General features: G+C 28.2%; 1 protein-coding gene across 4 annotated transcripts in view; it reads right to left on the reverse strand.

The window, feature by feature from the left end:
- The window catches only part of LOC136977037 (retinoblastoma-like protein 1), a 130,449-nt gene that overhangs the window by 17,649 nt on the left and 84,838 nt on the right, over window positions 1-27,962 (reverse strand). For all 4 annotated transcript variants that reach the window (XR_010881025.1, XM_067272469.1, XM_067272466.1 and 1 more), the window contains exons 16-20: window positions 26,661-26,894; window positions 23,300-23,511; window positions 18,859-19,038; window positions 18,190-18,261; window positions 8,359-8,473 (exon numbers count right to left, since the gene is read on the reverse strand). Coding sequence is in view for 3 of the 4 variants with exons in the window: in XM_067272469.1 (XP_067128570.1) it covers window positions 8,359-8,473; window positions 18,190-18,261; window positions 18,859-19,038; window positions 23,300-23,511; window positions 26,661-26,894 (813 nt within the window). In the remaining variant the exon portion in view is untranslated. The remainder of the gene's footprint in view (window positions 1-8,358; window positions 8,474-18,189; window positions 18,262-18,858; window positions 19,039-23,299; window positions 23,512-26,660; window positions 26,895-27,962) is intronic.

Consider the following 27,962-nt stretch of genomic DNA (forward strand, 5'->3'; position numbering starts at 1 on the left):
GCGAGAGTAATATCGGCAGGAAATTCGTAGTTGTGTTACGAACGAATATGCAAATGCTCGATCTGTGACGTGATTTCTGTTCATTTCAATGCAATTTTATGCAAATCGACTAGTTTCCAGTTGGAATCGTTTACTGCAGTGTTGCGACGAATTGCGTATTGGAATATTTGCTGTTTATTTTTCTGGTTATGATATTTCATTTTTTTTCCTCACCACCTCCCCGCGTTTAGTTTATTGCCAATTATTCGATAATGAGTAGTTTTGCCGATTTGAGTTTCAACGACGAATTTCGGTCGAGTTGCACCACACGTGATTTCTACAAGTTAATGGAAGACGACTTCTTGGAGCTAGGTTTGCCTCCCCGTATCAATAACGCATTGAGATTTCCGAAATTTGCTGTAAAATTAGGCATACAGCCGACCGAGTCCGTTTGCATTCCGTGCAATTCTAAATGCAAATTATATCATCGGAGTAATAGAGAAAGCTGTTTCATGCGAAGTAGTAAGTGCGGAACGAAGACTTCTGCCTTTGAAGGAACATTTAAAAGTAATTTTGGCCACATTTCTTGGGGTTGCATTCTGTCGTTTATATGGCCAAGTAGTGATAAATCGAACAGAGGGAAACGCCAATTGACCAATAAAAGAGTAGCCGAATCGAAAAGAACAGGGAAGAAAAGAGCCGTACCAAGAGAAAAGGAAAGTATCCAAGCTGGCAAAACCGAAGAAAGAATGGATCGGAAAGGAAAAAAAAGTAGGAAGAAGTAGGCAACCACCATCGAAAAGTTAGTAAAAATATTCCTTTTTTTTTTTTTTCGGTTAACGTCAGCGAAGTCTGCAGAGAAATTCAAGATGGTGGCCGGAAACGCGGCCATCTTGAATCGAGGGAAAATTTTTTTCCCTGTCGCAGTCTCCAACGTAGGGAAAAATTTTCCCCGTCGCCATCTCGGAACCTAGGGTAACATTAACCAAACTGTTTTATAAGCAACTTGGTATTTTGAGACTTGATAGGTCAAGTTTAGATTTCCAGGTCTGAGTCTGTATTTAATACTATGTATCAATTCCTATTTATTAAAACTATGATATGTTCAAACAAAGAAAAATCAATATATCTTTAACAAAGTCCAAATAGAATATTTCTGTCTAGTTTAAACTTTGCTATATATTGAGATTTCATATATTTAGCAATAACAATGGACTAATTAAAATTCATAACCTGGTTTGCAAACAGACCTCTTAAATTATCATCAAATTGCTGTTCGCAACAATATTTTTTTGTGATATTTCAAATGTGCACAAAATGAACCATTAGAGCATGTCCACACATTTGCTATTTGCTGAATGCCAAGTATTCGCCTTTTGCCAAACTATTTATCATTTGGAAAGTACAAATCTGCACACATTCAATTATTTGCTGAGCATCAGTTTGTTGTGGGAACAATGAATGTTCATCTGAGATCTAGAAAATGAACTATTCTCAATCACTTCAAAGCAAAAAATGTGAACATAAAAAAAATTTCTAAACACCAGGAAACAGTGAATATCAAACATTCATCACATGTAAACCATCCAAACTATTCAATATTTGCCAAATGTTTACTCAGCATTTGGCAAATAGTAAATATGTGGATGTACTGTACTCTTATATGAAACACGATATCTTAAACAGAAACAAATAAACGAGATATTTAAAAAGTTTACTATGAATATGCTTAAGATTTCACTTAAAATTTGATTTTTTTTGGGCTCTTTCCAGCCTATCTCTCTAAGAATGCCATCTTTGTATATTATATATATATATATATAGTGGGTTCAGCTAAGCTTACAATGGGGCAGCTGAGTAGTGAAGGACAAGACCCAACTTATCTGGAGCAGACCATCAATTAAAAATTTTCAGGAAGTTTCTCATCCAAGATTCAATCCCAGGTCTTCAGAGCAGAAGCAGCTGCTATAACCAATTTGTCAATCCAGCTGTCGAGTCTCCAACTTTGAGACCACCTTGAAAAATTCCCAAATTTTTTATTTCTTTGACATTTTTTACATCTATCTGTTTTTTCTTTTATACCTTTATGAAATAAATAAATGTAACATAACATATATATTCATATTTTGCAAACAGCTTTGCCAGATTTGTGAGAATTTGATTATTTTCTGGATCAGAATGTAATTTATTTTTATGACTGCAATGCAGAAAACTGAAAATAGTCCAAAGTCTCAAACTGACTTAAAAATTCTGTTATACAAGCTGTAATGCCACTATTGCAGAAATGACAACAAAACTAAGCTAGCCATATATTATCTTTATGATTTGTGAAGATAAAATAGAAGTAGCAGATTATCTTTACTAATTGTTATGTTTTGTTTCCCTACATTTTTACTAATAATGCTTCAATAATTGATAAATGGCAATTTCTATTTAATGCTATTAAAATATACAAACTGGACTTTTGACAAACTTTTGAGTTTTAGATCAAGAATTGAGTCCAAGTAAAACTGAAAAGACTCAAGAAGTCTGAGTATAAGCACTCAGAACCAAAAAGTCCTATTTGTGTATGACTACAAGGTAACAAATTAAGTTTTAACAAAAACAAGCAATGATTTAACATTTATAGGCATCTTAGCCAAACATTTTTACTACTCTCACTGATAGTTTTAACAATGTCACTCATTTCTTCTATAGTTTCATGAGAGAGAAAACTGAACCATCTCTAGTAACATTGATGTTATGAGGATATCATTATTCATATTCTTTCTTTTCAGTAGTTACTGCTGGCACAACATAGATAATATAAAAGTGCAAACAAGTTTTTAATAATGAATTAGTTATAAAAGAATAAGAAAACATACACACACAACACATTTCGTTAAAATGCAACAGTTGCTACTTTAGTTTACTTTTAAACTAAAATAAAATTTCTTTAAATAAAGTTTTTTAATATTTTCAGAATATTAAATCAAATATCAGAACTCAAACTTTCTATAAAGATATGTTCTGATACTTGTAATTTATATATATAAACATCAACTCAAAACCTGATTTACAGGGGTTTTTTGAGTTATACAGTATACAATTTTAAATCAAATTAAAATTAATTCATATATAAACATCTCAAAGCCTGATATTTTTAATCAGAGCTAAGCAATTGTTATAATGAATTGAGCTACTTTACTGCTACTATTAATAACTAGCAGATGGGCACAGCATTGCTCAGGCAAAAAATAACAACAGCAAAAATTAAGATTATTAGATTCAAAGTTATCAAAGTTCTAACCCTTCCATTATATTATATTATAATATTTGATTTATATTTACAAAGGTTATCTTACATAAGAGTTTATCATACCAAGTGCCCAATCTCACACATTTTAAAAATTCTTTAAATTGTGTACAGTAGAGGAATAAAGAATTTTTAAAATGTTAGACTGGTCATTCTGTGCAATAAATCCTTAAGTAAGAAACCTTTGTAGTTATATAAATCAAATACTATAATATAAAAAATACTAAAACAAAAATCATATAAAGAATTTGGTTATTTCAGCCTACCATTGTGAAGTTTATCATGATACATGGATGGTATGAAATGGCACAATTTCATTGATCAAGTAGACACCAATTGAAAATATGATATCCTAAATTTTTTAAGATACTATATTTTTCCTCATGTTAACTCTAAGCAACTGTACCACTCACAGCCAAATATCAAATGGTAATTGCTAACAAATCAAAATTTCACAAAAAAAAAAGGACCACATATTTAAACTTGGCACACCTTGAAAACAACTTGCATCATATTTTGTGCTTGCTGGTAATCTTGTATTATGTAATTTTCCTATTTGAATGCAACCAAATCACTGGGTCCGATAGGAAGAAGGAAGTTTTGAGAATGGGGTTGAAGTAATTTGACCAAAAGTTAACCTCCTCCCGGAAGAGAGGATGTCAATGACTACTAATTAACACTGGTCTATATTAATATTTGAAAAGTGATTCGTGTTGGATAGGTTGTGAAGGAACCTTAATGTCCAAAAGACTTCATATAAAACTTGTTTAAATAAATAAAAAAAAATCTTGTAAAAATGCAAGAATAAATGCTTTTATATGATAATAAAGTGTTTATATTTTTTCAACAGATTGTATAAACTATAAATCATAAATATTACATTTATAGAAAAATTATTAGGCTTCAATTTGAAAAAATTGTATACCTATAAATGTTCACTGTCCTTACTCTGTCTGTCTGTCGTTCCTTAAACTCAAGAATGAAATTAGTAGATAGATGAAAATTGAGACACAATATGGAAAGCTTAGGGTAGGAGATCCAGATTAATTATATATGAACTTCCAGTTTGAACCAGAAGTCACATTACTTCAATTCAAAATTTTCCCCTGAACGAAGTTAGATAGATGATCAGTATGACTAATAAGAAAAGTATGATATGCAGGAGCAAAACCACCACTAAAAGAACGTGAAAAAATTGCAGCACAGCATTGTGACAATGTCACAATAAATAATCGCTCATTAGAGTTAGTTTGGTTTATTTGGTTACAGCAATGCAACACATGAGCGATCAGCCAAATGGGATGCATTCTGGGAAGACTTTTATGTAAAGTTGGCCTTTATTTAGATATTATTAATGTGAAAAAAACCTGAAAAACTCCATGTGGCCAGCCTGAAAACCATGTGTCCGAACCCATGACTAACTAACTACTGATATTTGGTGGTTTTATCCACTCGGCTACTTATTAGTTAAGACAGTACAATTCACAGAAATGAAAAAATCCAATTGACAAGTGCTATATGCTACCCATTGCAGTAATGTTATAGTAATGCATATATTTCAAGCTATATCACTGTCACAGTAATTAAGTAAATGTAATATAATATAATATATATTTTAATTATATCCTTTTTTGCAAAAATTATATTTAGTTTATTATTTTGTTAAATTATTTGCCAATAGATGGCACTATGTGTAAATCAGCATATCAAATGTAGATAGAAACTAATTAATTTACAGAAATTCAATAGATATTTTGGGATGGGATATATAACATGATCTAACTTAGGGTGCATTTACTTCTGAGCTAATTTCACTGTCAGATGCTCAGCCTGTATACTTTCGTCTGAGCACCACGCTCATTGGCATTTACTTTAGAACTATGTGACGCCATGTTTAGTGAAATTGGTAAGCTCGGAGTGTTAGCTAGTTTGTTGTCAAGCTTTGCGATAATTCAATATGGCTGCTCCCATGAAAAAATTACTTTCTGTACAAAGTAATGAAAATGGAATTCTTTCTGGAAAAATAAACGGCAGAAAGTATTTTTATTGGTAAATTTCAATTATTTGTTGTATAAAATGTTTACAATGATCTTTTTTTTTATTGTAAGGTTCAATAGCTTTTTTCATAAACAGATGTGAAAAAAATTAAGTTTGACTCGTTGTTTATGATTAAAAGTGAAGTTCACGTTATACGCGTTTGGAATCTTCAGAAATGTTATGTTCAGAGCATTAAATAAATCGCAAAGAAATGAACAGCATTAATAATAATCCAAAACTACATAAGTTCGTATACTTGAATGAATTTTTACTTACATATGGGAAATGACTTCTCAAGAAATTGCATCATTTGAATACCATTTTCTCATTACAAACTAAACTTATATGATGACAGAGTAATACTTATTTCTACTAAAGTAAGCTGCTGCTTCTTCAGTTGTTGTCTTAATAGCCATATGCATTTCATCAATAGAGCCACTAATTTCAAAAAACCAGATTGGGTATAAAAATTCCATTATTCTTACATCATCCTGCTCTGTGATGGCCAAGAGATTATTTTTTTCGTTTTCACTTAACACTAAGAGAATTAACAACCTTATTTAAAATATTCCACGCAGTCTGTCTAGACATATTAAAACGATCACCAATACCCTTAGAGAAAAGAAAGAAAAAAAAAATGTTTTGTATTTAATATCAATTATTTGTTGATTTTAAACTCTGTTTAGTTACACCATAAAAGAGCAATGTCACATCCACACACTGGGTAAAACAATTGCATTAAATATGTATTATATATAGTCTATGTATAATCTGCTATTCTCTTATATACTGCATATAATTTCATATATTGCTTCGTATAAACAAACCTGAATGATTCTTGATTTGCCAATGCCCATAGGCAGCATAAAAGCTGCTTTTGAGGAGAGACAGGTTGTCTTCCAGAGAAAGTAATTTTTCCGTGTCTAAAATTGGGTTTATTTTTTAAAGGAGACTTTCAAAAGATTCTCTTGTAAGTCTAAGGTGCTGTTTAAAATTGGTTGGATTATAAAAAAGGTACAGTCTCTTCAATAAAAGTTTCTATCTTTTTTATTTGACTTTATTTTTCTTTTTTATTTGACTTTATTTTTCTTTTTTCTTCTTTCATTTTTTCTACTATTATATCCACAATAAGATCATCCTCGCCTGATTCGGAATCACGTAGTTCTATCTGTAACACAACATTTAAAATAGCAGTTTTGACAATATTATTTGCAGAAAACCGCCATATTTCTTATTAGCATTTGCATTTACTTTTGAACTGGACAAGCAAACACGAATACATGTGCTAATGACATCACTTCTGGTGTTCAGAATTAGCACTGCTAACTCAAGAAGTAAATGCACCCTTAGAAGTATGTAAATATAACTGCAGAGTTTCATAGCAATTGGTCTAATGGACCAATTGCTATGAAACTCTGGTCCAATCCTCATATAGATTAAAATCAAAGTAATTTGAACTAGAGGTAGGCATTAGGTGTCACCTCTTATTAAATTTAATAATTAAAATTAAATTAATTTTTACTAAATACTTTAGAATATTCCAGAAGAAAAGAATCAGCCTGGAGCAGGACTTGAATCTGCAAGTAATTTAATATCCTGATGTAATTCGGAAATTGTTTGGCTTTAATCTAATAATCAGGTTTATGGATGTTTATATTTATCAAATAATTTTTTTAAAAGAAAAAAACCCTTGTGGTCCCTCAATTTCAGATAAACAAGAGAAAATCATCACAAACCTTGAAAATAACTTATAACAAAGTATCAAATAGTCATAAGTAGATCCTACAAAAACTATATCTGCAGAAAGATAATTTTTTCCAAAGATATAGCTTACTTTTCATTCTTTTTGCTAATAGTTCAAATTAGAACTTTTAAAAGTAATGAATACTTTATGAATCAAAAATAGAATTTAAAATAGTATTAGAATTTAAGTTGAAAACATTATAAAGAGAAAAATAATACAAATTCTTTGACAGAACTTTTTACAGTTTAAAAAACAAAGCAGCATATAGTAAATTTTAAGTTGTAGTAAAATGATTATGGATTTGAAAGATATCAATTACAAAATCCATTTTTTGTGTACTTTTTTTTATGTACAACATAAATTCTTAATTACCAAAGTGTTTTTTCAAATTGCCATTTTAAATCAATCATTTCATATTAAATTTATAAATAATATAGCTTGAGTAACCCTAATCTGAAATGCTTGTGACTAAAAATATTTTGGATTTTGAAATATATAACAGTAGAGTTGAAGAAAATTATTACTATCAGACTGTTGACATTTTTAACAGTACATAAGCAATCCAACAGAAAATAGTCATAGACACCTTGCACCAACAATTTTGATGGTTTAATGTATCATGACAGTACCCTAGGGTTATGCATGCATTGCATCATCTTTCATTACTAAAATAGTGAATAACAGTCCTATTCCAAAAAGTTCCCAGCTGTAAAAATAAAGTTACAGATTTTGAAATTTCAGATTGAGGATAATCAAACCTATAGCAGACAATTAAACCATATATATCCATTTACTACATAGATTTAGTCATTATAAAAATTAATAAACATTAATAATTATACAATTTATTCTCTAATCATTGTCATTATGAATTTAATTTCAATGATAATTTAAAATACATGAATAATTATATATAAAATTAAAATTAAGCCCAACATACAGTAATAAAAAGATGATACTGCCAGATTTTAATTGAGCTATAATTAGAAATAAATTAATTAATTTAGAATATTCTGGAAGAAAACATTGATCTGGAGCAGGACACAAATCCTACTATTTGTGCATCTGCATTGTAAACAAGAGTTGCAGGTTCAAGTTCTGCTCCAGATTGATATTTTATTCTATAATATTATAAATTTAACTTATTTATTTGTAATTATTAAATTTAATACAACATGGCAACTTAATTGCCTACCTCTAATCCAAATTATGTAATAGCTTTATAATTAATTGCTATATTATAGCCAAATTAAAATCTGATAATATTGTTTGTTTATTAAATACAAACATACAAATTGCATACCTTTCTCTTCCCTTTCAGTTGGAACTGGAGAGTTAGATCCAGATCCATTTTTACTGTTATCACTACTACCAGAATTCCGACGCTTTTTTGAGCTCATTAGTACACTACGATATACCTATTAAATAAAACAATAATTTATGCATTAAAAATGTATGAAGTCTTCTATTAATTTAATAAAAAATTAATAAGCAATATATTATATTAAATAAATAGTTAATAACATTTTTAACTAAATATTCAATGAACAAATGTAATAATCAAAATGAAAAACTTTCCTACTCTAAAAATATATTAATGTTTATTGAAACATTTCCAGAAAGTTATATTATTATAATAAAGATTATTACTAAGTCATCAAAATAAAGCAAATTTTACATCTTGATGGTTTATTAATAGAGCACACAAATAATGACATGGTCTTTCACAAACCCATAAAATTTATATAATATTCCCAACTACAGTTTTAAGAGAAGCTGGGAAAGTATCTACAAAGCATAATGAGTAAGTCCTAATATGTATTGCCAAGCCTAGAAAAATTAGTTGAGAAGCTGTAAAAAATTAGAATGAACGAATGAAAGTGTGTAGTTCATTCTAATTTGTAAATTTGTGCAGTAACAAGCAATATATGACCTCTCTCTATATTTAGTCCAAACTTTTACCAAAAAAGTCTACCAAAATATCTGAAATTCATAATTTATGTCTTCTATTTTGAGTTCCAAGGTTATTTCTTTTATGCAGAACAAAAGAGCTGCAATTGAATCCCCATAGCTGACTGAAGATTTAGCTGAGTTAGTATTGAAATTTGTAGAAAGCTCTACCATTGAAAACTACCAGCAATATATAATACAGAAGTGGAAATATGTTAATGACATTAATCTATAGAACAAAAAATAAAAATCAATGTGAAAGTTTAGATGAATTTAGAATTAACACAAACAGAAAATCAGAATTAACAAAAACAAAGTGGAAAAAGGGCTACAAATGGACCAAATAAACACCCCTCAAATTCATTTATTCAATTATATGAATTGTATCAGATAAAAGACACAAAAATAATCATCAAAATATATAGAAAGACATCTTATATACAGGGTGTGTGTAAAGAGTGGAAAATCCGTTACCTGCAAATAGAGGACATCATGACTGTTCAGAAAATTAAACACTGAGTTCGGTAAAAGTGTCATAGTTTGAGTTATTGGACATTTTCTTTTTTTTTTTAGAAAATGGACTCCCTCATTCACATTTTTCAATGTCATGGTCACAAATTAAGGATTTTTCCCAGTCTGCTTTTTGAATACTAGTCTTGGATACACGTTCTATCAAATGTAAACTGCCATTTTAGTGTCATAGACTTGGGTTTTTTAGAACAAAAAATAATTCAAAATTTTTGTTTCATTTTTTTGGTGTAAAAAAAAAGTACTGTAACCTGTGTGACAAACTAACTAATAATTTGCCTACTGTACTGAGATGACACACTGGCGCTAGTTTTGACTTGAGTGATGCCAGTGTGTCATCACACTACCACTGTGCAACAACGTTTTTTACTCTGCTTTGGATTAGTTATTATTTACGATTTTGTGCTTTAACCCTTACAGTACATTTTTTTTTACACCAGAAAAAAAAAAATTTTTGAATTATTTTTTGTTCTAAAAAAACCAAGTCTATGACACTAAAATGGCAGTTTACGTTGATTAGAACATGTATCCAAGACTAGTATTCAAAAAACAGACTGGGAAAAATCCTTGATTTGTGACCATAACATTGAAAAATGTGAATGAGGGGATCCATTTTCCAAAAAAAATAGAAAAATGTCCGATAACTCGAAAACTATGACACTTACTAAAAACAATGTTTAATTTTCTGAACAGTCATGATGTCCCTATCCACAAGTAACAGATTATCCACTCTTTATGCCATACCCTGTATATCAAAAGTCAACTTATTAAAATTGTTATAAGATTGTTTATCTAAATAAGTATCTGAAAGCTGCTAAAAAAATCTGTATAGTCCAAATGGAAATAAAAATATATTGAAAACATGGCAAAGAAACATAGATGTAAGAAAAGCACCATACATGAAATTACACAACAGGCATTTAAGAAGATTTAGAACGAAAAAGTAATATATACAGAATTAGTGAGTTTTGCTAATACTGAAGACAGTATCCTTAGGAAGATGCAAAGATAATGAAGGATGTTTCTTCACCTTCTCACACTCACACATCCATTATCAAATGAACCCAGATATACTGACAAAAAATTTAAAGACTGTGCCTAAATGCTAAAGATGTAGAATGTCCAGATCTGGATGCAAATATGCAATAAGTTAAAAATCATAACTTTTTATATACAGATTTTGTCATGATGCTATTTATAGTGTCAGGTGTTTTGATGCATTTTCTTTTGTATTTATGTATGTAGATGCAATAACACTCTGATCTGTAGTATCTTAGTGATTATTCTCAATTATTCCAAATTTTTAAATAATGATTGAACGTTCTATAATTCAATATTATAGAACTCCTGACGATAGTCTGTAAACCAAATAGAAAACGTTTGAGTTTGAAATTATATCAGTTTAAGGTGGTGGTTTATTCTTAGAAAAAGTAAATGTTGTATATCTTGATGTGACCTAATTTGGCCAACTTTTCCACACTTATCACACTTTGTAGATCAAGTGATGAAAACTTGTAGGTCCATTTTCATCACTTGACCTACAAGGTGTGATAAGTGTGGAAAAATTGGCCAAATTTAAGCCACATCAAGATATATTAATCACAGACAAGAAGCAAAAATATTTAGGAGGAATGTTGTCTTGTGGCATAAAACGTTTAGTAGTAAAAAACTGAAATATTAGAAGGCAAAGAGAATGTGAATATTCTGAAAAAAAAATTGCCAAAAGGTTTAACATATTTTGAGCATTTCTTTGAACAATAAAATTAGGAATAAAAGAGCTAAAAAAGAAAAATTGGTATCTCACAAGCTTCTGATTATTTTAACTATTAATATTCAAATCAAAAGTAAATATATTAACAACATAGCTGGAAAATTAAAAAAATAACAACTGAACAGCAATAGGGCATAACTAAAGGATACATAACAGCATAATCAAATACACAATTGATAAAGTAAAGTTTAATGGGATGGGACTAAAATAAATTTAGAAAACAGGCAGAATTATCTATTAGCTAGTGCTAAGAATTGCACAAAAATCATATACAAGAAAGAATAGTTAATATCAAAAAATTCTACCAATTAAATGCATAGGTTTGGACCATAACTTACTGTAAAAAGCAGATGCTCCAATTTAATGAAAAATTTAAGATCAAAATACAGATATCCTTCATCTACCATGAACTCTAATGTGAATTTGCTACAATGTGATTGGTGAATATTTACTGAATGATATCTATAAACACTTCAAAAATACCTTAAAAGTTGCATTAATCACTTTAATTTCTAACATTTTTCGCTATATTTAACTAATCTTCTTCTGGATAAACATACATTGGATAAGTTTTCATGTGCCTCTAGATATTCTGGTAAGACTAGACACCAACCAAATGCCGAAACTCTATCAGGCTAGTTTAAGGCTAATTACTAAATGAATTACGTACCAATTTGGCTCTAGAGGTAAGCGTTAGGCGTCATCTTGTATTAACATTAATAAAGCCTAGTCTTAAAATATATCGGGTTTAGCGTCGTTGTTTAGACATTCTGGTAGTTCAACAATAAACTCATTAAAACACTGAGATCTTACTGCTCTAAATTTTCAGATGTCCATTTTTGGAATTGCTTGAGAAGTGGGTTCTGTTATTTGGACATGGAGCTGTTTGTGTCTGTGTTTAAGGCTACGTGCTCAACAAAGTTCCATTTGAATCAGAAGAGACCCAAACATCTGGTCCTCTCCTTGTAAGTGACAGTTTAATGTGTTACTTTTGCTTTCCAGATGACAAGGCTACTGACATCTGCATTAATTAGTAAGTAAAACTGGTGGCAATAAATAATTTGAAATGGAAAAAAAAAATTGAAAACTGCAAAATGGTAGTGTTATTTTTACATTTTTCAGAGTGAGCCCTGCTACTTCTAGGCCAAATTAGTGTTTAATTTTTAATAGTAGCAATAATATAGCTTAATTTAATCCAGCAATTGTTTGGCTTTAATATAACTATCAGACTTTGAGATGTTTATATTTGAGGATGTGAACAACCAATTACCTTTCTTGGATATTTAAATATAGTTTCATTCATATGTCTCATTCATACGTTCAACAAAAGTAATCAAATTTTGATTACTTTTGTTTTGCAGATTGCAAAAATTTTTTACAATTTTCTTATGTGATCTTACAATGGTGTTTGACTTTAAAATTACCATACAAGGTAACACTTAAACATAATTTAAAATTTAGCACAGGCAGATTTGAAAAATATTTTAAATGTAACCAATAGCTTAAGTGCTCAATCAATGTTTAAAACCTAACAATTATAAAACTCACTATCCTTATGTGGGTCTTGCCTTTAATTGTGAAAACTGTTATGTTTTCAGTAAAAACATTCACCTAAAACTTTCCTCGGGTAGATTTCCCTAAAAAAATCGAATCTCTCTGGTGCTAGCATTCTAGCTGGAATGCATATTAGATTCTGCTGTAATCAAATTTGAACATTTTCTTTTTATATATTCAACCTGACATTATAGTAAGAAATGCAAGCACATCCTATTGCATACTATAAAAAATTCCATCATAAAAAAATTAAAAAGAAAATGTTTGAATTTGAATACATCAGAATCTTATATGAATTCCAAGTTAGAATGCTAGCAAAAGAGAAATTCTTTTTTTGGGAAATACATCGAAGGAAGATCCTAGATGTGGACTGAAAATGTTTCTAACAGTTTTTGCAATTAAACGCAAAGCCCACATAAAGTTAGTGAGTTTTATTTATATTGATGTTAGATTACTTTATCTAAGGATTAATGGAGTATTCTGTAATTTTGGATGCTTTTGTTCTAATTCTGTTTTGAAACTTTGGTGTTTATGTTAGAAGCCTGAATGACCATTCAGTCACCATCAAAAACATTAACTATGAAATAAAATCAGTCTTTGTGGAGCTAAAGGTTTATTTTCAATGTCTGTTACTAACTACATAGGTTTGGCAAGAGCAATCACATCTATTTGCTGTGTGGGAATGAACAGTGAGAGTTACTATCTAATCTTTTACCATGTTAAATAACATGAAATACTAGCTCATTTGCCCTAACAATGTATAGCAATAGTTTGCCATGTAAGCTAGAGCTCTTCTTTTTCAGAAGTTATATCTTCAAGTTTCTTCATTCACTCATGAAGAAACACTTTTCACACATTAACTACAGGGTGTGGCACAAGAACTTCCTTATTTTAAAAAATCATAAAACAAAAAGTATTAAAGATATCAATGTAATTCTTTTTCTTTACATAGAAGTACTGTACATTTAAAATTTTATTTCATTAGGTTTTGAAAATGTATCTTAAAGGTGGGCTCTGTTCTGGTCAATACATCTGGAGAGTCAAAATCGGAAGTTTTGACCCACTTTGTCCAGCATGTCTGTGTCTATGTTGGCAATAGCAGCACAAATATTGTTCTTCAGCTCACCCAGGGTCTTTGGACAATTGGTATACACCAAGGATTTAAGATATCTCATAGGAAAAAATTGCATGTGGCTAAATTTGGCGAGCATGCTGGCCACTGAAGATTGCCCCTCAAACAAAACCGCATGGATTAAGTCGTTGCACCACTGCCAGTTTGTATGGATGAAATCTCAGGTCTTCATGAAGAATTCGTCTCATTGTGCAATCAGATATTCTAAGCACAGCTGCATGTTTGCGTGCAGATCGCTTAGGGGATTTCAAAATTGCCAGCCTTACTCTCTCAACGTTTTCTGGTTTCCTGGTCGTTGTTGAAGGTCCTAATTTCTTTTTCTGCACACTACCAGTATCCATAAATGTGTCCACCCACTGAACAATTGATTTTTGATCAGGAACATGACCTGCAGGCATGATATTAAACTGTTTCCTGAATGCATGCTGGGTTGCAATGACTGAACGAGTGTTGGAAAAGTTGCCGCAGTGAACACGTGCTCCTCTCTTGTCCACTGTGTGATCGTTACTAAACTAACCATAGAAAAAACATTAGGCACCGCCCTTTCGAATGCGCTCAACCCCACTCTCCAAGGAGTAACAGCCACTATGTGGCACGCGTTTCAAATAAGGAAGTTCCCATGCTACACCCTGTACATCTAATGGTCACCGAGCAGACGCTCTTATACTGATCAAAAGATTCTGATATATTTTCTTGCATTTCACAATCATTATCAAAGTCACCACATCTTGATTTTTACTGTATTAGTACTAAGTTTTAACTTGCTACAAGTATCTTGTATCATGTAAATTGCACTTTTACGGATTTTTCCTGAACATATTTCACAGTTCAGTGTTTGAAAGTTATGTTATTTTATTGTCATTATGCTATATACCTCATATACTCAATACTTTAATTATTTTATAACATTGTGAGATTCCAAACTGATGTTGTGTTTATGTCCAACTTTGGGCAATTTAATTTGTTAGTTTAACAAGTAAGATGCTATCTCAATTATAAATGTGTATAAATAATCAATGTAATAATAAAATGTGACTTTTCTCACAGAATATAAAAACTGTAACCCTCCATGACTTTACAGAATTAATAAACTTTTTTATTTTAAACAATAGTAAGAGGAGAAAGAGAACTAAAACTAAAAACCTTAACCTTAAAAATAAAAACCAGTGTCTTGCTGTTAAAAATACAAATATCCAAATTTTATACTTAACCCCCAGTAGACCTTCTCTGAGCTTTGTTTAACCAGTTAGTGCAAATTTATTATGCTGATTGGCAAATGAGCATTTCAGATCTTTGCCCAAACATTCAATTGGCTAAAAGTCAAACAAAACAGAGAGATATGTCTGGAGGGCAGTTTTATCAATTTTGTCCTGAACTTCATTGTAACGCTTTATCAACTTTCATCCTTAGTTTCTTTGTCTATATCTCTATATCCTTGTCAACCAAACAAAAAATATTTTAATTCTCTTCAAAATTTGTCTGTTAGCAATATCTCTCTCTCGATCTGCAGGTAGTAAAAACTATCCAACTGTAAAACCAACTTGTACACATGCAAATACTATTGCATGTGCTGTCTCCATCTTAGATAAACTTTACAGTTCCACTTACATGACTAAAAATCACTGTTAAATGTAAAACTGTGTCAAACTCCTGATAATTCTAAAATTAAGTATTTGTGCTGAATAACTTCAAATCCTCACACATTTTGTTCACAATCTTTATATACCAGTATTATATCTAATTATGCCTTGTGGTCATCAATTGTTTGGGATGTTAGACAATGATGATTACCAAGAAATGAAGTTTGAAAAATGTTCAAAAACATTAATTTGATTCATGGAACAAGTGTTGATACAAAGTTCAAATGATTGATCATAAATTAAAAAAAAAAAAAAAAAAACCATTATCCAGACAGTAAGTTAATAACTATTGTTTTATAAATTTAAAGTTATCTTTTTGTTTTTATACTCTCTATATCAGGTATAACCAATTTTTGATTGCAATCAATCAAATGCAACATCATGGATAATATGATCTGTTAACACAAAACACACTGTAATTTTTATGGAAATATAAATTCTGTATTTACATCATAAAACCTTTTAACTATTACTACAGGTTGTTATCACTATGCTGTATGAGATTACATGAAAAACAAAGACAAGCAATCATCTTTGTTTCTGATTGCGGCATAGTGAAAACAGCACATGCAAATACTAAATGAGAAACACTAAAAAATAAAATGTGCTCTTTGTGTTGGTAGTTGTATCTAGGTTATTTTATTTTAGAAGTATAGAATGGGTGTGTCAAAAGAAAGCAAAAATTTCTGATCTGTATAATAAATGAAAATAAAATTCATTTTTGTTCCAGTAAATGATAAATGCTGCTATTTAGTTTATGCATTACAATCATTATCAAAAGAGATCCTGCAATGTCAATTACTATGCAATAAATAAATATAATTATATTTTGCATTATAATTTTATGAGAGCAGATTAATAAACTTCTATAAAATAATTGAAATGTGATAGGAGATTATTAGTTCTTCTGATTCAGGAAAAGGAATCATTCATATATCTCTAATTTTATCAACTAAAATAATAAAATGTGCATTATTATTATTATTTTTTTAAATTTTCAAAACTGGAGCATGCATTATCTTTTTCTCTTCTATTTGTTTGATTTTAAATTTCAGTTAAAAGGCCAAAAGTTGTTTAGATTAGCAGAAAACAGAAATCTTAATAAAAACTCCATTAAAAAATAATGTCGTATGTACTTTTCTTGGTTCACAAAACAAAAAAAAAAAAAACAGTTTTATTGTTTTCAATAAGTCAATCTATAATGTGCTGCATTGCAAAGATAAATAAGTTAATTAAGGCAGCTGGTTGGAAAACAAATGTAAAAAAGATCCAGTTTAGACAGATGATAAAATTGTGTCCAAAATGGCAAAGAAAAAACCAGTGTCTGAGAGAATGACTGCTTCACAATCAATCATCAATTGAGTTATTTGTGAAGATCTTGGTTTGTTAATAAAGTGAAAGAATATTTAAGAACAGTTTGCACTCATAAAAGGACTACACTACTGATTACTACGTATCTAACAACTCTTACAATCCAATCACTGTCTGAACTATTATAAAACAAGTAAAACAACAAAGCCATATTTGGGACAAGACTGTCTCAGAGACTCACTACTACACGTGATCACTTTGATGCTCAAGGCGGGACTCGTTCTCATTCTCCAATCTTCTTTGGTATCACTGGTTTTGAATGCAATATTGTTCAAACTTTGCCAGCTCAACCATGACATCTTTTTTTTTTTTTTTTTTTTTTTTTTTTTCATGCAAAAAAGGCGTCTTCCCGTTCAGAGAGCACTAAGAGGCCCAGGTAAGCCTAGGCATAGTTGGTACATGAGAATCTTTGTGATGGCACAAAGAAGGTTTAGCGGGTGAAGCGACATACCCTATTCTAATGTTAGAGTTAGAACAGAGTGTACAACACCCACATATAACTAGAAACATATACATACATTTAAATATAACAAATATACGGAAACATATATTACCAAGATAGACCCTGTAGAAACACTAAATAGCTCAGCCAGGAACAGTGACAGTATGCTGCAGCCAGCAGAAAGAGTTTTATTGGGGACTGTAATGGCTTGCCCACTGAATAAAGCAATCATTTAGAAAGTTAAAACCCTCAACGTCCTCTACTAAAGTGTGGAGAAAAACCAGACGACCACGAGGTCGTCCACAATGCATTTTCAGTAAAATTAACCTATACAAATGTCGAAATTTCTCTCCATTGCGTGTCACCCCGAGTTGAATTTTTGTCAATGCCTAACGAAAATTTCCCATTTTCGAAAAAAGTAATCATGGCTATCATATCGTCCAAAATTATTTTTTTTTTTATTTTACACAAATTATATATATATATATATGTGTATATATGTATATTAATAAATGTAAAAAGAAAAAAAATTATATTTTGGATATTTTGGAAATTAGTTTTAATATAAAATTATAACGACTAGTGCCATCTACTTTCAAAAACATTCTGATGCTGTAACGAGATATCTCGGGTCATCCGGTCAAGGTCAGCATGTCACAACCAGAAATATGTTGGAATAACACGGGATAGGTAAATGGGTTTTTTCAAAGATTTGTTTTGCATTATTTATTTAACATTTTACTTACATGACTTGCAGCTTGAGGTTGAAGCCGATAACATTTCATTATTTCTTGAAAACTTTTGTCTTCTCTTGTAACCTAAAAACAAATTTTTATTATTGGAAATTCTTATTAAAAAATTTACAACTTAAAAATTCTTCCAAATATTATAATAATAATTGAAATAAAGATAAGATCATCAGACATAAGGCATATTATAATTTACTGATCTCTCTCTTTTGTATAAACTCATTAAAAATAAAAAAAAATACAACCTAAAGAACAATTCAGAATAAATGTAACTCCAAATATTTTGATGTAAAAAATCTTATAATTCGTCATCTTAAATTTTAAACAAATAAAATAAATGTTTATGTAATCAGAACAACATTAATCTTTGTTTTTCTATAACTTGGTTGGTTAATTTTCTTAAAATTAATTAAGAAGGTTAAAGAATGCATATTTTTTTTTATCTTTTAAATGTTCTAGTAAAGTAGAAGTTTTGTTTCGTTTAATATTTTTAATAAAATAATTAGTTGCATTTGCCAAATATGTCAAATACCACAAGAATGGTGTCATACCAGTTAAGAAATGAAATTAATTTTAAAAAATTATGAATAATCATTCATTATTAATAAATGTAAATTTATAATTTTTTATTTCTTAAAATTACATTATTTAATCAAGTAGTTATACCTTGCAAATTACATAAATTGCACACATAATTAACTGATCCAAATGACGATCACACATTAATTCTGTATATTGCATTAACGAATATTCAAAACAAGTCCAGATTTTCCTTCTAAGATCTTCATCGAGAATATTTAATCTATCACAGAGATCTCGTATTCTAACACCAGCCAGATGATAAACCTAATATATATAAAATTGCACATAAAAATTCACACAATATTTAATCATTAATAATTTTAATAACTTTGAATATAAATTCTACTATCAATTTAAAATATGACCCCTATTATATCCTTGATGCATTTTACAAGTGCACACTGTTGGCTTTTATAATAAAAGAAAAAAGATATGTTGGATATTTAAGTGTTTAACTAAATTATAATCTGTAATGGTTGTGGCTACAGTTCTCTATGTAAGGAACATCACATATTATAACAATGATAGTTACTTATTATACTCTAAAGCAGTGTTTCTCAAACTTTTTGGATCTCGACACCAAATGGAATCACAAAAATTAAATTGAAACAGTCAAATTTGAAGAAACAATCAGATTTTATTCATTATTGTTAAAGCGTAATTTACTTTCATTAATATTTGTATACTTAAAACAAATCCTAAAACTGGTTTTTATATATTAATTATGTATATTGTTTTGCTTGCAAATAAATAAAGTAGTTATAGGCTATATTTGTATGTCTTTATCTTATATTTAATACCAGGCCTGGAGTCATGAAAAAAAATCCCATAATAAAATGGGGTCATGAATGAAAGAAGTTTAGGAAGCACTGCTCTGTAGAATGAAACTGCTTAACCCTTTCCCGGCCAGGGTACCGATCTATCGTTACCCTATTCGTTTAGCAAAACGGCCAGGGTACCGATTGATCGTTACCCTGTTAACAATCGATTTTTATAAAATTTATCGACAACAGATGTCAGCACTTGACGGCATCGTCTTGTTTATCGTTCATTCTACATATTTTTGTCCAGGTGGTGTTTTGTCGACTTAAAAAATTTTAATTATCGGTTATTTTTTCTTAATTTTTCATTTTCTGATAATTTTTTATTTTATTTTTAGCATATTCATGCAATAATATTGCTATAATAAGTTGATTTATGCTATAATAAGTTTATTCAGCTATAATATGTTAATATATCGTAAATATTTAAGTTATGACCTTCAGTTCTGATATTTTATATATTTTTTTTAATTTTTAATTTTTAATTTTTTTTTAAATCTAAAATATTAGCAAATGTTACATCTATTGCTATTGGTAATCGTATGTTTATTACAAAAATATATAGTCTTGTTTGATATGAAATGAATAAAGTATATTAGTTAATTATGTTAGATGAAAGCAGAATAAAGTTCAGATTTCAAACAAATGTTTGATATAATGTGCGATAATTTCACAACGAATAAACGTACGTGCATAAATGTAATATCAAACTGTACAGAACAATATTCTACGTCATTCTGGCTCAGTGACAATAAGAATAAAGTAACCAGACAATGTTAATTTTGACAAAAAGTAACAAATTTTCAAGTTTGAATGTCAATTATCATATATTATTTTTTTTTCTCATAAATTTTTCAAACAAACTTTATTGAAAAATGTCGTATTTAAAACTAACTATATTGATAAATATATGTGATTTTTTTCATATGAATCAAATAATAATTTAATTTTTGGTGAATTTTTAAAATAATATTGCCTGATTTACCTATTTTGACCTTGGCCGTTTTACAAAATAAGGGGGCGTGGCAGATGGCAGGGAAAGGGTTAACTGATGATAATTCATTGTTTTACATTTCTTACTTTAATAATAAAAATTCATTTCTTCAAGTCATTAATATATGTATCAGTTTTAAAGATAATCAAAAAATTTAAAGATTTGTTTTACATAAAATAATTCACTTTATATCATATTTTCACTTAATTTAAATTTAAAAATTCTATAATTTTATAAAATCACTAAAGATTAATCTCAAAACAGATTAGTAATAATTCATATATTAAATATCTACCACCATAATGGAGATTAATAAAAAAACTTAGGCATATAAAATTTTTTTTAAAATATATGAAAATTTATATTAATTTGAATTTTCTAATTTCTTATAAATAATATTTTATTAATAAAATATTATTTATATTTTCTGTGGTAAATATTTTGAAAACAGGATAGTTATAGTTAAAAAACTATTTTACAAAGATTATTTTAAAATATGAGTTTAATATTAACAGTTTGAATAAAAAGTTAAGATTATTCAAATATGTTAATATGTAGAATAGAAACCTTTATTATTAATTTTCTGGAAAAAATATAATTGTTCAATTTGAAGGAATATTACAAAAAAAATGTGCAAAATTTTTTAAATTGTATTTTTCTTGTAAATTTCTCTCATATTGATTAAGTTTTAAATAGAACAATTCTAAACAACCAACTGCAATCGGAATAATTCAAAATATCTGTGTAAAACAGTATGAAAATATTCTGAGTAAAATATGCCTACCAAATTATTTCAGGAAAATATGGCTAAAATATTTATTTCTATCATGCTCTCATAGTTTAAGTGTACCAAAACAAAGACAAAAATTATTTCATAAAACTTCAGTTTTTCATTAAAAGTTGAAAATTATCTGATATTAAAAAAATTTTCTAAAATATAATAAAAAATATAAAAATAAATTCTATATAAAAACAATAACCAAGCCTGATTTTCAATAATCAATCACTAAAATATCAGATTTTTCAGTCTGTATTTAGGCTAATGGTTTAACAAATCAAATCACCTACATCAAACAAAATTAATTTGTTTAAATTATTGAAATATCAGTCTAAAATCTAGTGTATAGATAATCAGTAAATTTATTGGGCTAAAATTTGAAAAAAATTATAGACCTATGAATTCTCACTGTCACTGTCTGCGTGTCTTTCCTTAATCTCAAAAAACAGAGTTAGATAAATGAAAGATAAGACCAGATACGAAAATGTTAAACTATATACAAATTTCCAATGCAAACCAGAAGTTGTGTTATTTCAATTCAAAAATTTTCTCCTGAAAGGTGTTAGATGACTGGCATGACTCTATTGTTAAAGGAAAAGTGTGATGCACAGGGGCAAGCTACTACTAATTTGAGGTGGAGAGAATATATTTCAAATTAAATAAATTAAAACTATGATTAAAAATTGCAGCCATTTATTGTAATGATGTCACAATATATAATTGGTCATTTATAGTTAGTTTTTGAAATAAATAAAAATATAAATAGGCCTTTTAGTGCCCAGAGAGTGAATAGAGTAAAAAATAATATATATTAATATAGAAAAAAGAATATAAATACATATACATTCATTTACCTTCAAAAGACAATAAGATTTTAAAAATATAAAATTTTGAAAACATACATCTTCATAAATCTTTGAACATTTTTTCCATAAATTAATCAAACATCAATTTAATTCTCTTCTCACTCAAAAAACATACCTTCTTTTTAATAAATTTCCAACTTACCACTTACCAATTCTGGTGAAATAGCTAGACCAAGAATTGGTGTGCCCCCTCTCTCTTGTTGAATTAAATATTTTGACTGAGTCTTATACTTTAAATTTTTTAATGGTTGCCTCTTTTCTAGTTAATCAGTGTGTGATTCTTAAATTAAATTTAAAAATCCCCCACTAGTTAACTAGAAATACTACTTGTTTAATAATCTCTACATTTAGACTTAATATTTCTAGAAGAACCTTTTACAGAGGATTCCAAAATACTTATCTGGCAGAAAACATTTTATTTTGTAATTTAAACTATTTTAAAAACAAATGCAAATGTCTGTCTTATGCTTCTACAGCTTCCAATCTTAAATTTTTACTATATAATTTATTTTCTTAATATTTTCTATAATATTCTTATTACTTTTATTATATATTTTGTAAATTTTTCATGTATATTTTTATTATATTTTTTATACTTTGTATATTTTGAATTGTATTTTTTTATATTTTGTACATTTTACAATGTAATTTTTTTGAGTTTTGTATAAAGTATCTCATAACTTCATTACTTATATATCTTATCGTTATTTGTCAGTGATTTATTGTCTATTTAACTTTTATTATTAGTTTGTATTTTATCTGAGTATTTTTTATTTAATCTTTAGGGACAGTTATTTTTAGTCCTTTACTGCAAAAAAATAAAAAATAAAAAATAAATAAATAAATAAAAAGAATATTGTTAGTGATTCATATGAGAAAATGTAAACAAATATATTACTTTTTGTAGGGACTTCAATTTTATATTTTGATACTTGCATATGCAAATTTCACAAAAATAATTATTGAAAATTTTGTGTAATGTAGCTACAATAATGTGCACAGAACCAAGCAATGAAAGTAGTTCAATAATTATTTAGCCATTAATTTTAATAATTCTTTAGATTACCTTTCGAAAAAATAGTCCCAAAGAACCTGTTCTCTTTGGCTTGTTTGTTGATTTGTTTACAGTAGGCATTGCAACAGTAACAGTTGGTTCCGGAGTTGCAACTGGAGTTGGAATTCCTGTTGCAGTTGTACTAGCAGGCACTGGTATTTGTGTAGTAGACAATGTAAATGTAGGAATGGAAATATAGGCTATGCCATTATCACTTTGTATTGCTGTAGAACAAAAACAGAGAAAATCATTATGCTTTTTCTTTGGTGATTATTCCATATGAATGATGTAAAAAAAATTTATTATATATATGTATAATAGTATAACTACATTTACTATTTAAAATATTAGAAGTGAATAAATTATGAGTATTAATATTATAAATTGTAAAAGTAAACAAAAGAATATGTAATGTAAAGCTGAAATTACAAACTTCAAAAACACATGTTGAAGAAGAAATATTATATTTGATTTTTATTTAAAGTAAGTTCATATTATTAACTATTAGTACAAATTTAGTTTTAAAAAAATCAAACATAAGATTTCAAACTTAGAAAACTTGATATTCGTATTCTATTGGTTTATTGTAAATGTGAAGATACTGAAAATATTCACAAAAATATATATTACTTTTCTTGCTTTTGAAGTTCATAATACTAAAAGATAGTTTATATTACATATTAATGTAAATTTTGGTGTTTTTAAATTTTCTAACAAATAAAAAAAAATTATAAATCTAAAAAATTAGTATGTATAACATTGTAATATTAATATTTTAAATTAATCAAATAAAACACAATACTAAATAATTTTGGTTATTATAAGAATGTTTTTTTAGACTGCATATTGTAAAATACAAAGTTTTACTCCTGTACTTTAACAATCTACAATCTAAATAAGGAGAACAGATTTCTAAAGGAATGCTGGCAAACATAACTAGATTTTTAAAAGATAACCCAGATGGATAAATCTATCCTAGCAAAGGTTTGCACATTCACAAGTGAAATACAAGGAAGTTAAGTTAGCAGAGTCACACAAAACTGAGGAAAAGAGTTTTAGTCAACACATTTATCAAAATGACAATGATGGTGACCAGATGTACTATAAGACAATTCTGCAATTGCAAATTATTATGTAATTTTTGCTTAGTAATTATTAAATAAATCATTAAATAAATAAATTATATTTGATTAGCAAAATTTAATTCAAATTTCTGATAAATATTTAAATTTTAGTGTTATAACTTTTTGCTGATGATGTAAAATGTTAAATTTTTTATAATTAAATTTTTTCATCTTCCCTCAAGTATAAAATAAAAGCATATCATTTGTTTAGATTAAAGATATCGAAATATGGTTCATCTAAATAGAATTCCTCTGCTGAAAATAAATACATCTATAAAATTTCTTCATGTAATAAGTCAACTAGAGGTGGAGAAGCTGTTTAAAAAAAGTATGATTCTTCACCAATTCATTAATTTGAGTGGCCAAGAGATGAGAAGCTTGAATCTGCAATCAACAAGAGTTAATTGTCAGGTTGATAGTCCACTTAAACAGCTTTATCAATTCTGTTTTCAGTCAGTAATTAATTCATTAAAATTAAAAACACCATTTCTATTAGGGTTTCTCATTTCCCAGTCTTTTGCTTGTCCCGGGATTCCGGGATAAAAGTGAACTGTTTCCCGGGATCCCGGGAAATCTTGGGACAAAATTAATTATTTTTAAGATATACAAAATATCATGAAATCAAATGATATAATTATTTTTCATTGTTTAAAGTAATTTAATACGTTCTGCAACCTCCAAAATCATATTAAGTTAATAATGCTGTGTAAGATATATATTAAAAATTACCTTTGAATTACGTAGAAATTTTCACAAATAGAAAAAATTTATTAAAGTTTGCTGGAAACTGCATACAACAATAAAAAATGACTTTGAATTGAGTTGAAAATTTAAAGAAAAATGAATTTAGATCAAACTTCTAACTTAGAAGGTAATTTTTGATTTTTTAAATAAAATATAATACAAAATATTTAAATTTTTATAAGATTTTAAAAAGCAAAGATAGTCAATACTCCAATCACTCAATCTAATTCTTATTTTAGTAATGGAAAGTCTTGCTACCGAGAATGCCTTTACCGATTCAATTGATGTGATTGGAATCGTGTTTAATGCATTTAAGAGAAGACAAATATTATGTGTTTTCATCTGTATCCTGAAAGATTTCTAGTTCGTTTTCGAGATTGTAGTACTTCTTTTGTTCTCTAGTATTCTTGATTTGTCTACCTCGACTACTTTAATAGAAACATCATAGCCCAATAATTCGGCAGTTCGTTTGTCTTTAATAATCAGATTATGAAGAAAAACTTCATACTCACTGAGTTCGTACTCGTTTGTATCCTTGCCCAATTTGCACAACTTGGTGTTACGCAGTCATTGAAGCTTCTAAGCATGGTTAAAAATTAAGACAGCATAAGCACACTTATTCCAGATATTACTGGTAAAGAATTTTGAGAGTCCTGCCACATATAAGCTACGTATTGATTATTGACCATTTGTGACGAGCCATAATGAGCAAAAATTAAAAAAAAAAAAAACTAATAAGTAGGTTTAAAATTAATAAATATAAATGTATTCTGACAGTTTATGAGTTAATGATACTTTCTATTTGCAAAATTTCCTCAACCTTAACGTAAAATAAGAAAAAAGTGAATTTTTAAGAAATTTGCAATTTCCCGGGATAAGAAAAATTTCCCAGGTTAAAAAAACAACCGGGATCCCGGAATCCCGTTTGAGAAACCCTAATTTCTATAATGTGATTTCATAAATACAAAATTTTGTTTAGCATAAACTATACAAATACATACAATAACAATTAAGCCACAACTATTTACTTAAGCTATAGGTAATGTATTCAAAATGCCAACTAATAAATTAAAAAAAATTTTTTTTATTATGAATTGTGTAGGTGTCTAATATGTAAAATGTAATTAATAGGATTGTTTCAGCTTACTTTTCACTGGTTTGAGTTCTCAGGTCATGTAATATATTACAAAAAAATTTTCACAATTAATTCAAATTAAAATTATTAATTAAAAAAAAAAAGTCAAAAATTGTGTGTTAAAGTTAATCATCATCTATGCATTTCTGAACTGTTGTAAACTAATTATTAGAAAAATATGTTTTTGCATCACTGCTCAAACCGCTCAATCAAGTTTTATTGTAAATAAAAGTAACATTTTTAAATAGATTTTTTTAAAATAAACATAGTCTAGAATTAATCAGAAGTATAACTAATGATGTAAAAATTTAATAAAAGTTTATTCTCTTAACTTTAATTATAAATTATAAAATGGAAAGTATTAACTTACGTTGTAATGTTATAGAATATGATCTTCCAGGACTCATCACAGCAGAACTGGCAGGAGTAACTGTAGGTATCTGATCTCCAACAGTATTCTGAGCTTGAGGTTGTGGAACAGCAACAGTAACAGCATTTGATTGTGTTGGTCCAAAGAGTCGCCGCCTGGCACTGGATGGTGGGGTTCCTGCAGTTGGAGACTGAAAACATTCTGCTACTGTAGTTCCTACAGGAGATTGTGGATCTGAAATTATAATAAGTAAATGTAATAAAACCTTCATTATTATTATTTTATAAGAATTGATTTAGTTTTATTGTGCTATGAATAAAAACCAAATATCATTTATAAACAATAATCTATCAATATACTCAAACTCCTTAATAATTCAATTAACCAAATAGCTATCACTGAATTATATTTAGGCTGTAGTTATTTGGTTTGCAAATGAATTTAAAAATCGTACTTTTGATTTATTTTGAGTAATGCATTATAATATTAACTCTTTCTTGGCCATTTGCTACACCCCTCTGTTTACATTTATGTTGTAAAACAGCCAAGGGTAATATAGGTCAGTCAAGGTCACTCAGGTGATATTATTTTAAAAATTCACTGAAAATCAAATTTTTGTTATATTCATATGAAAAAAATATCACATATATTTGTTAATATCTTTAGTTTTAAAATACGATATTTTTCAATACATTTTATTAGAAAAATTTATAAGAAGAAAAATTGTATATATCAGAACTGACATTTAAACTTGATAATTTGTAACATTTTGTCAAAATTAATATTGTCTAGTTACAGAGTTTTTGCTGACACTGAGCCAGAAAGACATAGAATATTGTTTTGTACAATTCAATATAACACTTATGCATGTACATTTATTCGTTGTGAAATTATTGCGCATTATATCAAACATTTGTTTGAAATCAAAACTTTATTCTGCTGTCAACTAATATAATGAACTAATATACTTTATTCACTTCATATTGAACGAGATTATATATTTCTGTAATAAACATATGATTACCAGTAGCAATACATGTAACATTTGCTGATATTTTCAATTAAAATAAAAAATAAGAAAATATATATCTGAACTGAAGATCACAACTTGAATATTTATAACGCCTTAACATATTATAGCTGAATAAACTTATTATAGCATGAATGAACTTATTATAGTAATATTATTGCATGAATATGCTAAAAATGAAATAAAAAAAATATCAGGAAATGAAAAATTAAGAAAAAAAAAGCATTAATTAAAATTTTTTAAGTCAACAAAACATCACCTGGACAAAAATA

Source organism: Centruroides vittatus, unplaced genomic scaffold (assembly GCF_030686945.1).
Source record: "Centruroides vittatus isolate TY-2023 unplaced genomic scaffold, ASM3068694v2 contig_439, whole genome shotgun sequence".
In the NCBI taxonomy this organism is placed as follows: Eukaryota; Metazoa; Arthropoda; class Arachnida; order Scorpiones; family Buthidae; genus Centruroides; species Centruroides vittatus.